Source organism: Denticeps clupeoides, chromosome 8 (genome assembly GCF_900700375.1).
Source record: "Denticeps clupeoides chromosome 8, fDenClu1.1, whole genome shotgun sequence".
Classification (NCBI taxonomy): domain Eukaryota; kingdom Metazoa; phylum Chordata; class Actinopteri; order Clupeiformes; family Denticipitidae; genus Denticeps; species Denticeps clupeoides.
This window is the reverse complement of record NC_041714.1, coordinates 19,524,362-19,537,936: the sequence shown is the minus strand read 5'-3', so window position 1 is coordinate 19,537,936 and position 13,575 is coordinate 19,524,362. Positions and strand designations below refer to the sequence as shown.

Here is a 13,575-nt window from a genome sequence, read left to right as displayed (position 1 = left end):
ATCTTCAAATAGAAGGGCCTCTCACCCATTTTCGTTCTCTTTCTCTCCTCATGTTCCCCCTGCCCCTCAGAGGTTGTCGAGAAGACGTCGCCTCCAATGCCAGTGGAAATCCTGCCATCCAGTGCTGGCCAGGGCATTGCTCCTACCCAGTTAGCAGGTTAGTGTGCCCATAAAGTTATTACAGTAAGCAAAATTATCAAAAGAACATTGATGAACATTGGAGACAAGACAATCTTCAAAAATACAGTTTCAGATTACAGCTTTCTTCTGATTTGTTTTATCAATTTTATTGCAAGTTTTCTACTAATATGTGACAAACTAATACTAAAACTAGTCACGTTCGTAAAAACTTCAAATGACCTAAACTTACCAAAAACCTTCTACATTAATACAAAAAAAAACATAATTCTTAATTCTTCACGGGTAGAGGACAGATCAAGGAAATTTGCACTTCCTGCCCTTCCTCTCTCATCCTTGTGCTCGTGTCCACCCTCTGGGAATATTTTGGGCGGGGCTATATTTAGGATTCCCGAGTTACACTGCGATAAAGATCCAGGCCTTACAGCGCGGCACCCTGTCTGTCCTCAGAGCAACAACAGTCAGTAGAAAAAACCCCACAAACATTCCCACTGCTCCAATAAATATGATGGCTCCCATTCTTGACCCCTTGGAGTTTGTGTTTCAGACTCTCCTTTTAGACCCTGTTGCGGTGGTTTTCTTTGGGAATGGTATAGGGGAATTGGGTGCACCTAGGAGGGCTGCAGATCAGTTGGTGCCATGCTGTTGCTAGGCAACAAATTTTTCTGGCCCTGCCACGCGATTCTTATTTCGGTAGGCATGATGGTACGGTGGAGGAGGGCCAAGATTCCAGGGGGTTGGCTGAAGAGCCTCGGCCTCTTACCGAGGAAGCGCTGGAAAAAAAAGACCTGGGAACCAATCCGGAGCCCACAAGGATATTTTGGTTCTGTTTGCTAGGCGGATATCCAAAACCCCAGACATCTCTCTCGGCCCAGCTCTCTGGGGAAGGTGACACGTTATTAAGAGCCCACAGAAATGTTATGAGGATTCCTGATGACAGACCGTGTGTAAACTAAGCTGCGTAATTATTCCAGTCCATGCCAGCGTTTTAAAAAGTGCCCCCTTCCCTCGTCCGCTAGTAGAATCCCTTATCTATTAGACTATTTAAAGATCACACAGTGCTTGATGTCCCTAGGCCAGAAATTACTGTTTGTTATGCAGGGTTGCTCCATTTTGGCTCATGACGTCTGATGCATTTTTATCACTGACTTTAGTTCTTGATCAACAAAAATATTCTGATCCACACCTCACAGGAGAATGTCTTCCTCTTCTGTCATTTTTTCTGCAGTGAAACTGAGGTTTCATGCTGCTGTTGAACAGGCAAATGGGTATATAATACTTTATAGGTTTCCGATATGTTTTTCTGGTTCCCTCCAACTCTTCCAGTTCTCAATTTGAAAGCAGTGACATTGTTGGGAACTATAAACAAACTTATGAATGACTAGAATTCACAGAATTCACTTTTGGGAAACTTTGGTTGCAACCAGGAGCAACTTATAAAACCTAAAAAGACAAAACAAAAAAAATCATAATAACATGATGCCAACAAATTTTTACAATTGTAAATACTGCATGACCTTGTTGATATCCTAGCAGTCTGTGGGAGCAGTCAAGAATAACTCCAGTGCACCAGTGTCAGTATGAAGATTATATGCCATATTAAATTCCGCAGTCATGTTGCATTCCAGTATCAAGTACAGGTAAACATTGTTATACACCCAGGACACAGGGGCCAGATATTCAGAATACCACTATGAGAACGTTCTCCAAAAATGTTGTTTCTGACTTAGGTTTGCCTGCTGACTGCCTCCATCTCTTTCTCTCAGAGGTAGATGAGTGCCAGCTGAGCCCCGAAATATGTGGGCCCGGCGTCTGTTACAACCAAGAGGAGGGATACACCTGCGTTTGCGATGATGGCTACCAGTTGGACCGAGAGCAGGCAACCTGTGTAGGTGAGGGTCTGTCTGTTCGAGGGCAGCACAATGATGCTGTTCTGACGTACGGCCATAATTCTGAAATATAGCCCTCCACAAGATAGCAAGCCTTATCTTATCTTTCAACATCTCTGTACAAATCCAAAAAGTCAGGCATTTATTAAGATTATTTGGGTTAAATGCTATCCGGATGGTTTAGATTAAAATAAATCAAAAGACTGCCTTCATGTGGCTCCAAGGCAGAACTGGAAGTTAGCTCAGAATCCCATAAAGGCTTTCCCCAAATGGTACCCACAGTTTCAAATGCATTTTATGTCTTTGTGGCATGTTTTGAGAATCTTATATTAATGAAATTTTAAATGTGGCACATTATCACGACTGAGGGCTGAACTGGAAAGGAAGCGATGGAGCAGGACATGTCAAAGGATTTTTAATAAAAGGAAACAGGCATATCAGCCAGAACAAAGGAAAACAGTACAATCCTTTTTACAGGGCTCTAATCATGAATGCCTAATCGGCATGATTAGAGCCCTGTTGTCAGGCTGACTGGTGCAGGCTGTGAGCCCAGCTTCTCCCAGCAGTGACAGCGCCAAGGGCTACGCCCGAAGGGCCCAGGCAAAAACACTGGTTAAGGTGTCGTCAACCACAGGGCTTCAGCGCTGTGGGCACTACTGGTCCTCCCGGACCTTCTGGTTGGCCCCCAGAAATCATTCAGCACCATCCAGGCACATCAGGAAATCTGCACTGACTACGCCTACAGACTGCCTAGAGAACTTTTACCGTTGGGGGCAGTGCCACGTCCCTGTTGATGCTGTCTGCGTTGCTCTCTGCCACCCCCAGGGACGCGGTCCCGGACCGCCCAGAGGCAACTTACCAAACCGCAGGGTGGTGCTGTCTGAGCACGTGCAGACCCTGCCACTGCACATCTCTGCTGGAGTCTCCAGCATCCCTCCATGCATCTGGCAAGGAGGCGGTTCTGAACCCTCTGGTGTACTGTACCGGAGGGCCGAACCTTCTGGTCCCATGCAGCCCCTGCCACTGAACGTCCCTGCCTCCAGTGGAGAGAGAGACATGCGGACCCTCTCTGCTAGAGGCCCACCTGCCACCCTAGGGACTGACTCAGGCTTACGCCTGGCCTGCCCTGCTCACCGGCTACCTCTTCCTCACCCCCCCATTGTAGGAATTGGAGGCTGCTGATGGTGTGGCATGCTCACCTGGTCCTGCAGTCGGCAGAGCTCATTACTTCAGGCGTTGGCGGGCATGCGTAAAACATGGGGGGCATAATCGGGGAGCTGGTACAGGTGGCTGTTGGGAAGGATGGACTGCCTCTGAAAACAACCCTGAGGCATGTGACTAGTTTGTCAGGAGAACACAACATAATTGAAGGCTGAAGGTAAGGACAGTCTCTCCACATTAATGCAGCAGCGTTGGTCTCTGCTGAAGTCTCTTCCCTTTTACCGGGCTCTGATCACGGATGCAGCTCTCCGTGATTAGATCAGGCTGATTGGTGCAGGCTGTGAGCCCAGCTGCGCCCAGTCGTGACACGCATGTCATCATTTGGGATGCTGATCAACTTAACTGCAATACCTAATATAGGTATTGTTTTTAGCCGATGCTTTAATCACAAGTCAAAAGAAATAAATAGTTGCAGTTGCAGATTTTGTGGTTCAATGGCAGCTTTTGGCCTCATTAAATTTGAATGCGTTACAGTAGGAAAGGTAGGGAAGGTTTTTCCCGCGCCAGGTCTCCAGTCTGGTTATTATGCGTCTGATTATTCAATGTCCTTGGTGTTAACAGATGTTGATGAATGTGCCAAGAGGCCACTCCCCTGCTCTGGTGGGCGCTGCAGGAACACTCTCGGAAGCTTCCGGTGCGTGTGCCAACACGGCTTCCAGACGGATAAAGAGGGCACCAGCTGCGTTGGTAAAATACATTTCACCCTCGGCCACTCACACACCCAGAATGAGGGCATTAGTGACAGCAGAGCCCTTCTTGGGTTCCTGGTCACGTTGAGGTTGACCAACACATTCTGCTGGTTTTGCCGTCTCCCATTTCTTGTTGAGAAATTCCGTGTAAGAGTAATAAATTTGGGCGTGTCCCACAGTATGTCTAATTTAACAGACATTTGGATAAATCAGCCTGACCATCTCCGATCTAAATAATGTCTTCGCTATGATTTATGGAGTTAGAGGTCAGGCTGTTTCAAATGAGAGAAACCGAGGTTTGTGGGGGAAGAAAGTGGAACCGTGATGAGTATCCAGGACAGTTTGGAACACTTCTAATCAGGGCTGTTGCGTTAGGATGGGAAATATAGCTTCGCTCGTGCAGATGCACAGTGTTCCTCAAGATTTTGCTAATTCTTGCTTGGGACATGAAACAGAAACAAGTGACTATTAGAAGTTTCAAAGTAGAGCACAGAATAAAGAAAGCTTGGTGCTCAACAACACTTTTTACTGTTAAAACCAGCCATATGCCCCTTAAGACAGGATGTGAAGATCAAAAGCTGTTCCAGCTCAAAATGCAGGCTAGAAATGTTCCTTTTCTCCAGTTTGTTAAGGACTTTATTTGCAATTAGTAGTTACTGGATATATGTAACCAATATGAACGGAGATGCTCTGAAGTAGGCATGTCACTCTTTTGAATATCCACCCACTCATGGGGGGTGTTTGGTTTCTCTGCCACGGAGACAGTATCCTAGACACAAAACTCCTGTTTGTTTGTGTAGTGTGTGTTCGTGTCCCTCTGTCTGCTTCTGTAATGCCTCCTGCAAGGAAATCTCTCCCAGGATCCCCACAGGAAGCCATGGGCACCGCTCTTTAAGGTTTTTTATCGCCCTCTCCCCTGCTCCCCTGGGGTGGTTCGAGATTAGCGATCAAACGAAATGGGAACTTCTGAACGGTTCCCTCAGTCTCATTTCCTCTCTTGTCTTCTTCCCATTCGCTCAGATGTGAACGAGTGTCTGAACCCTGGAGTGTGTTCTGACGGAGGCTTCTGTGTGAACACTCAAGGCTCGTTCACATGCCGCTACTGCCAGCCGGGCTTTAAGATGAGCCAGAGTGGTGAATGTGAAGGTACCGCACATGTCAGATTAGTACATGTCAGAGTACACAGTGCTATTAGAAGTAGGGATGCACCCCTAAATCAGCTGTACATCAACCTCCTTGACTAATATTCACCAGTAATATTAAAACTGCCCATATTTAAAACAGACAAAAATTATTTTGAACATCAGTATTGGTAAGAGACCAGAATTTCCAAATCCCTAATGAATATTGATTAAGCATAAGCAGCATTTCAGTTACCACCATCATTTTAATTACCACCTCTTTTTCCCTCCTTCTCACTGTGTCTCTGCTCTCGTCTGTCTAGATATCGATGAGTGTTTGGACAGGACCGTCTGCCCCTCAGCCCTGTGCTCGAACACACCCGGCTCGTACGCCTGTGAGCCGTGCCCTCTGGGCTTCCAGGGGAGGGATGGCCAGTGTCTGGGTGAGTGTCTGGGTCTGGCAACATCAACTCTGTCCCCTATCATGAAAATTTCACTTAGTGAGATTATTCAGACGGCCTGATCTGGAATCTGGAATTTGTCCCCTCATGTCATCATAAGGGGAAAGGTTACCTCCGATTTATCATGCTTTGTCCACCCAGAGAATTACCCACCATGGCTTCCAAACGTGCAAAGCAGTGCAGTTGCTCTGTGAATGGATGTGAAAATGAGCATGAATTCTGGAAAATTCTGGAAAAATGTTGACACGACTTCTTGTCTTCACCAAACATTGTGGTTGGTGAATGGTCTTGATGACATAATTTCCGCGAATGCCTCCTCTACTTCTATTGGCTGTCCTCCTCCTCGTCCCGCCTCTGTGGTCCTCTTTAGCATTTAAAGCTACAGACACCGAAACGGCGCATCCTGGGAAATCTCATTGTGGGACTGGATCTCACCAAGGCTCTGGATTCTGCACCAAGGCCGAATTTCAGAAAGAGACTTCTGATACGGTATTAGGGGACCAATAAAAGCAAAAAAAAAAAATAATGTCATGGGACCTTTAACTTCTTCTAAATAGTAAATAGAAAACGCAGCTAAATAAACACTCTTTCACACTTCTCTTTGTTAAAATAACTAATACAGTCACTGTAATGTCTAGCTAGTGGGAGCTATAAGTTTTTTTATTAGCAGACTCTAAGTATAAAATGTACATGGGTTACTTTTGCATGGAAACCCCAGTATGTTTATTAATTATGTATTTGCTCACATTTGACCTTTGACACAGTGCTCAGGTTCACAGAATCCACGTGAATAAATAAGCCTTAATTTGATAATTATTCTTTGTCCAGAATCTAATATCAGGTGTTATATATCCAGAAGCACTCTGTCACTCTGCTCCTCGCAGATTGTCTTTCAGTTCGATGCGCTGCTGTGTGAAATATTTATTGAAACTAGTCTGCTGTCCCAGACGGCTTCCGTTGACTGAATTCTTGCGGAGATTAGATAGATCGCGTTTCTCAGCGTGACCCCGTGTCTCTTGCGTGGCAGACGTGGACGAGTGCCAGGACGAGCAGGTGTGCACGCGGGGTCACTGTCAGAACGCGGAGGGTTCCTTTGCCTGCGTCTGCGACGCCGGGTTCAAGACGTCCTCCGACGGTCAGGACTGTGATGGTAAGGAAAATTTTGTAGCTTTTCACAATCTCCCATCTGGGGCCTTTTTCTGTCCCATATGACTGCAGGTCAGTATGGCGTTATAGTGAGGGACCTAGTCTTAATGAAAAATGTTATGGAAATCATGTAATGGAAGTATGAAATATGATTTATAAAACATCACCAGATCTCAACATCTCCACCATCATCATTTTGGAGGAATGGGGCCCATCTGTAGAGTAGGAATCTGTTCTGGCAGCTTGTGTCCAGTCTATATGTCTAAAAATGTCGCAGTGAAAGTGTAGGACGGAGGTGAACCAGAAATATAAAAGCCATAATATCTTGACTGCAGTGATGTTTTAATTGTAACCTTAGCTGGAGCGGCTCACGTAAAAACCGAGAAAAACACTCCGTTCTCGATGCCCCTCAGATGGTATCCATCTGTCACGCTTTCATAAATATTCCTATAAAAACAACAGGTTTTTATGATGCCCACAAACCCCACTCAAAAAAAAAAGAAAAGAGCCGGTGAATGAAACTTCCAAACGGGCCTCCGCCGCTGGCCAGGAGAGTGTGGGCTGAACGGGCGGAGGCCGTGCTCATGGCGAGTGTTTGCGGTCGCAGATGTGGACGAATGCGAGGAGGTGGCAGCGCCCTGCGACGCCTTGGCCACGTGCGTCAACAACATGGGCTCCTACGCGTGCAACTGCCCCGAGGGCTTTCAGCAGGTGGAGGGCATTCGATGCGAGGGTGAGGACTCTTTTTATTTTGTTCAAAAAGGAGAGATAGATGTAGTCAAAAATGTGCAATAAACACAATATACTGCATTATTTGCCATGTATTGCAACTGGACTTGTTGTGGATCCTTAACAACGTTTCGCCCTTCCGTTCCATTCCAAGAACGTGAAATAACCTCTTTTGAGATAACTGTGACCCGTACGGCTGAGAACCTTCACAGATATTTGCTGTGTAATTTAATTTAATTTAAGTGTAACGCTTCTGTCATGACACAGAGGTGCTTACGCATCTGCTGCGCACATATTCTTGCAGACATCGATGAGTGTGACGATCCCGACGTGTGCGGTGCTCATGGGAAGTGTGTGAATGAGATGGGCTTTTTCTACTGCGACTGCGACAGGGGCTTCACGTACAACGAGGACAACAGAACCTGCACAGGTACCGAGAAAACCCACACCGCTTCCCTCTCTGCCTTTCTACACATTTTCACATTATCAGCGAGTTTTGGGGGGAAATATCCGTAATTGGTGAGATTTCCACGTGCAGCATGTCCCCCTCTGAAGGGGACAGTGAAATTAAAGTGAAGGGATTCTCACTGCACACAGTGCACGCATTGAAATTAGTCCTCTGCATTTAACCCATCACCCTGAGTGAGCAGTGGGCAGCCATGACAGGCGCCCGGGGAGCAGTGTGTGGGGATGGTGCTCAGCTCAGTGGCACCTCAGTGGCACCTTGTTGGCTCAGGATTTGAACCGCCAACCTTCTGATTACAGAGGCGCTTCCTTAACCGCTAGGCCACCACTGACCCCAGTGAAGTGACTGTCATTGAAATACGAAATGCGTCCTCTGCATTAAACCCATGACAGGTGCCTGGAGATCAGTGGGGACGGTACCTTGATCAAGGGGACCTCGGTGACACCTTGGCGGTTGGAGACTTGAGTCCGCTGCCGCTAGGCCACCACTGCAGTTCCACCTTAAAGATGGAGGGGGGGGGTCCTGGTGAAATGGCGCTGTGCTCTCTGAACAGAGCAGTGCACACGCTCACATCTAGAAAAACACAACGCACGCGCATTTAGAACGATTTTGACCATTCAGACCTGAGTTCTCCCTCGCGGCCAGCGAGATTCTTTCGTTCCGGCCCAGATTTCGCTCTCTAGACTTTCCAGCCGATTCATGTCTGACGTTGATAATGTGCTAATTGAACGCTTGTCTGATGCCTCAGTCCCTTGCGCATGTTTCTTTCACTCGCCGGCCCGGGGGCTTGTTGCTTCTGGAAGACAGCGCCTTTAATTCCTTTCCCATATGCTGCTTCTGTTTTTCCACCACCAGCGCGGCCCGTGCCAGAGCTGTTTTAAATGCCCATTCCTGCAGTAAAAGCAGAAAAAAACGCGCAGAAGGAAGCCTTTCAGCTTGCTGTCTAGACAAGAGAGAATATTTTCTGCAGCGTGGCGCTACGCAGCTCAGCCCTTTCACTGAGTGTCCTTAACACAATGTGTGTTTTGTATGTCTGTGAGGTGTAGGGGCAATGATAAACTAACATAATATTTCAGTCCAACGCAATATGAGATGAAACCGCAACCACAGAATCGGAGAACAGCCAAATATGGTTCATTTAAATACTTCAAATCAGAGGTTGCACCAGGTTAAACACACCAAACGTCTTTCTAAAGCGTCCTTCAACAGGCCAAGAGCAGTAACAATTCAAAAACACTGGCGCGTTTTAATAATTCCACATACTTGCCATGAGCTGGGCGAACTGGCGACTCCATGTCCCGAGACACGACCCTGCTCGGGAACGACTGGTTATCGAAAGTGATTGAGAAGTGCGAGGTGTAGCATACACAGTACATAGCCGCCGTGTAACTGCTGTACTGGATTGTGAGTATTTGTGCGCGAGTGACTGTGATCTCAGTGGCTCCTCGGGGGCCAGAGAGTGTCACCGCCGACTTCCTGTTCCTAGCTCTGTGAATGGGAGATCCCGCGAGTCTGTAAAGACCACCAGGCTGTCACCGGGGTGTCCTGATGGAATATGTGACACAACCTGTCTGACTTCTTTAATCTACCTCCCTCGCTCAGGCCTGGCGGTTCGGCTCCTCGGCTGCTGTTTGCTTTGGGCTTCGCAGCACTTCTGCACTTAGCGTAGTGGCGCTGAATCAAAGGACCCAGACAGGGGATTCTGGGAGCTTTTCAGGAACCCCCTGTACTTTTAGAATATCTTTTGATCCAGTCAAATAAATATTGCACTGTACTGAGTACTGTGCAATGACTATTTTGTATTTTTCTATATGGCTTTGTGCATTTTAAGTGAAAGCAGCCAGAATAAACAGATTTTAAATGCAAGAACACATCCAGCGCAAAACACCCACACATTGACGGAACGGCATGGCTGGTCAGGTTTCTGACATTTCTGTGCATTTCTGCTTGCAGATGTGGACGAGTGCCTGGAGGGCACTGTGTGTGTAAGTGGCACCTGTGTGAACACTAAGGGCTCGTTCAGATGCCACTGCCATAGAGGCTACCGGCTGCAGGCTGCCAACCACACGTGCCAGGGTAACACGCGCTCATGCTCAACACCACATTGCATCGCTGATTCACGCGGCACGGTTAGCGCCTAAATCCTAATCATAACCTTAAACTCAGATTTCATTCCAAAACCTAAAGGTATCCCTGACCCCCCGCACTGCTGGAAGACAGTCTATGGATAAGTTGCCCAGATAAATTCTATTAATTTATGTGGGGTAGTGTCATTTATATTACATTTACAGTGTTTTTCAGACGCCCTTATCCAGAGTGACTTGCAATCAGTAGTTACAGGGACAGTCCCCCCCTGGAGACACTCAGGGTTAAGTGTCCTGCTCAGGGACACAATGGTAGTAAGTGGGATTTGAATCTGGGTCTTTTGGTTCATAGGTGAAATAATCATATTATAACATTTCTGATGTATTTCATTCATTACTGCATCTGCACAATATGTCAAGTTACATATTACTGCATTCTGAATATATTTCAGTCAGAATGTGCACTGTGTACACTCATTATATCATTCATGGGGATGTAATGGATTGGCGGATTCCGCCTGGATTTGTGTTCTGACGGGCTGTGGTTTTTGTCAGATATCGATGAATGCAGGGAGCTGGGAGGCAGCATCTGTGGGGCGTGGCTGTGTGAGAATACACCTGGCTCGTACAGCTGTGTGGTGAGCTGCCCCCCCGGCCACAGCCGCGGCCCACAAGGCGCGTGCATGGGTGAGTCGACATGGCCGCCCCGCAGCAGCCTGAAATAGCCACGCCCTCGACATCCTTGGTTCTTAAACTGTGGTGCAAATTCAGGCACCCTAGTGGTTCCCTCAGAGCTCCTGTCTATTCAAATGAAGAATAGTTATTATCCTTAATACCCTCACTTGGTTTGTGTTTACTACGGTATTGGCAGTGGATGACAGTCAGTAATAAATAATATTCATATTAGGAATATAATTGCTTTTACAACAATTATAATAAAGAGAGAAAAATCTATACTCAGTACAATTCAGTACTGGGCCCAATCTTGCTCTTATAAACATACCATGTAGACCATAACCCTTCCAGGGTCACCACTTTAGACTTAAAAACAGTAAATCAACTTTTCCATTCAGTGTATTTCCGCGATAATGTCCTGCCACCGTTTCCGGCATGGAGCGCTGCATTTATGTTTAAAGTATTTAATAGTAGGTCTATGCTTCTGTATTTTAATATTAACCTTACAAAAATCATTTCACTCAAAATACAGTCAGCACCTGAAATACAACCTACTGAGACAGCTTGGGCCCATTTTGAATGCAACGCAACCCGGCTTCAACCGCACTGAAGACCTTTATAAAGTACAGAGTAGTACTCCCCTCTTACACGCGCTGCGACATTTGATGGTGCTGTCCGATGCATGCATATGTCTAAAAACGGGTTGTTTTTGGTTTTATGATGTTTCTCAGCGGTGGCTGATGCTGCTGTTTTTCTTGCACCGCCTGCTTTTCACTGCGCTGTAGTGAAGAACTGCGTGTGCCGTTGTTTTTTGCAGCGCGTCTGTGTGCCCGTGTGTGTGTGTGTGTGTTGGACTCTGTGATTGACCGGCCTGCCTAGTTTGGTTGCTGTTGGGACGGGTCTGTGTTGTTGTTGGCGTCTGGCTGCTTGTCCTATATTCATCCCGGTTTTGGCTCCGGATCCAGCGGTGCGCTTTTCAGGCGGAGTTTTGTGAGCTCGGCTTTGGCTCCCGCCTCGGTTTTCCTGTAGTCCGCCATCTCCCCTCCAGCAGGGAAGCTGCGTTTGATGGCCAGGCTGCCTGTGGGTTGCATGGAAGTCGCTACCTTTACCTCTGTGCTGGGTGGCAGATCTCAGCGTCTGCCACTGCGCTTGAGCGTGGGTCGGTGCCATTGATGTGAGACATGTCTAATTTTGCAGATGTTGATGAGTGCGCCCAGAACGGCGAGTTGTGTGGCAGCTACGGGTCATGTGAAAACATGCCGGGGTCCTTCCGTTGCCTGTGCGATCCCGGCTTCCAGCCCACACCGGATGACCATTACTGTGAGGGTGAGTAGCCCCCTCCGCCCCAATGCATTCAATTTTTTTAAATCTTGAAGTTAATACTACGGGAAGTGTTCTCTCCCCATATTTGATAGAAAGGAGCACAAGTACGGTGACCCAGGAGGGTCAACACAAATGCAAATGCCGCAACACAAATGCAAAAGCCACAATGTAAGTTACAGCCACTGCATTCATACAGTACAGGCCAAACGTTTGGACACACCTTCTCATTCAATGTGTTTTCATGACCATTTACGTTGGTAGATTATCACTGAAGGCATCAGAACTATGAATGAACACATGTGTAGTTATGTACTTAACAAAAAAAGGTGAAATAACTGAAAACATGTTTTATATTCTAGTTTCTTTGCTCTGATTACTGCTTTGCACACTCTTCTCTCGATGAGCTTCAAGAGGTCGGCACCTGAAATGGTTTTCCAACAGTCTTGAAGGAGGTGTTTAGCACTTGTTGGTCCAGCTCACCCCAAACCATCTGGACTGGGTTCAGGTCCGGTGACTGTGGAGGCCAGGTCTCCACTTTTTGTTAAGTACATAATTATATGTACATAACTCCAATGGACACTGCATTGATTTATCATTATTATATGCAATATACCTTTATATGTTGGTAACCTCCCTCTGTGTAACATCCACTGTAGCTTTTGCATTTGTGTTGCGGGTTTTGCATTTGTGTTGGCCCTTCTAGGTTACCCTTCACAAGTTTAATGACACAACAATGTTATTAACCAATTACCAACTCAAAGTCATAATTCATTTTTGGACGTATGTGAAAATTCTGCATATGCCTTGCTAATTAACTCTCTAGTCCAGTGTTTTTTTTTTTACTGAAGGACCAGTCCTATGTCAGAATAGACGTTAATGGTTGGAGCCATTCACGAAAATAACCACAGAACGCTGTAACTGAGGTTAACGCTATTCATCTTCTCATTATGAGTGAATGTGAATTAAGACATGCTGATCTGTGTACGGTACGGCCCTGTCTCTGGTAACACTCTTCAAAAGGCACAGCCTCTTTATTTTGCAGTTATTTTACATCCTTCCTCCAACATCATAAATAATGGAGCAGTAACTCTGCCAGGGCTTTGACTGATGTGTCCATTTATTTTCATTCAACGTGAAGGCGGCCCGTGCTCGCCGTAATGTTTTAAACATCCCCACTGCGTCTGCCCAGCTCCGCTGAGCCGGCGACCGGAAAAGCGCTGGTGCTGGGACTGAGCACCATACACGCATACACACTCATCACCATCGCAGGCCAACACACTCACACACACATTTACATTTACAGCATTTATCAGACGCCCTCATCCAGAGCGACTTACAGTCAGTAGTTACAGGGACAGTCCCCCCCTGGAAACACTCAGGGTTAAGTGTCTTGCTCAGGGACACATTGGTAGTAAGTGGGGTTTGAACCTGGGTCCTAGTGTGTTACCCACTAGGCTATTACCACACAACTGCACGATAGGCTGTATGGATTTTCTGCGCTGGTCCGTTGTTTTGTTGATACCGGACCAGATATCTGCGGATCTACAGTGAGCAAGAACGGATAAGATCAGGGAAAAGGCTGCAATGTGGCGGTACCGTCTGTACCACGGGCCTTAGGGCCCAAGATGGAAAA

General features: G+C 46.7%; 1 protein-coding gene across 8 annotated transcripts in view; it reads left to right on the top strand.

Annotated features, from left to right (window-relative positions):
• The window catches only part of ltbp1 (latent transforming growth factor beta binding protein 1), an 88,604-nt gene that overhangs the window by 60,239 nt on the left and 14,790 nt on the right, over positions 1-13,575 (top strand). For 5 of the 8 annotated variants that reach the window (XM_028988640.1, XM_028988637.1, XM_028988642.1 and 2 more), the window contains 11 exons: positions 71-157; positions 1,905-2,030; positions 3,810-3,935; positions 4,958-5,083; positions 5,382-5,501; positions 6,547-6,669; positions 7,273-7,398; positions 7,699-7,824; positions 9,814-9,936; positions 10,500-10,631; positions 11,817-11,945. In XM_028988640.1, coding sequence (XP_028844473.1) covers positions 71-157; positions 1,905-2,030; positions 3,810-3,935; positions 4,958-5,083; positions 5,382-5,501; positions 6,547-6,669; positions 7,273-7,398; positions 7,699-7,824; positions 9,814-9,936; positions 10,500-10,631; positions 11,817-11,945 — 1,344 coding nt within the window. The remainder of the gene's footprint in view (positions 1-70; positions 158-1,904; positions 2,031-3,809; positions 3,936-4,957; positions 5,084-5,381; positions 5,502-6,546; positions 6,670-7,272; positions 7,399-7,698; positions 7,825-9,813; positions 9,937-10,499; positions 10,632-11,816; positions 11,946-13,575) is intronic. The other 3 variants (XM_028988639.1, XM_028988643.1, XM_028988644.1) reach the window with 3 other exon arrangements.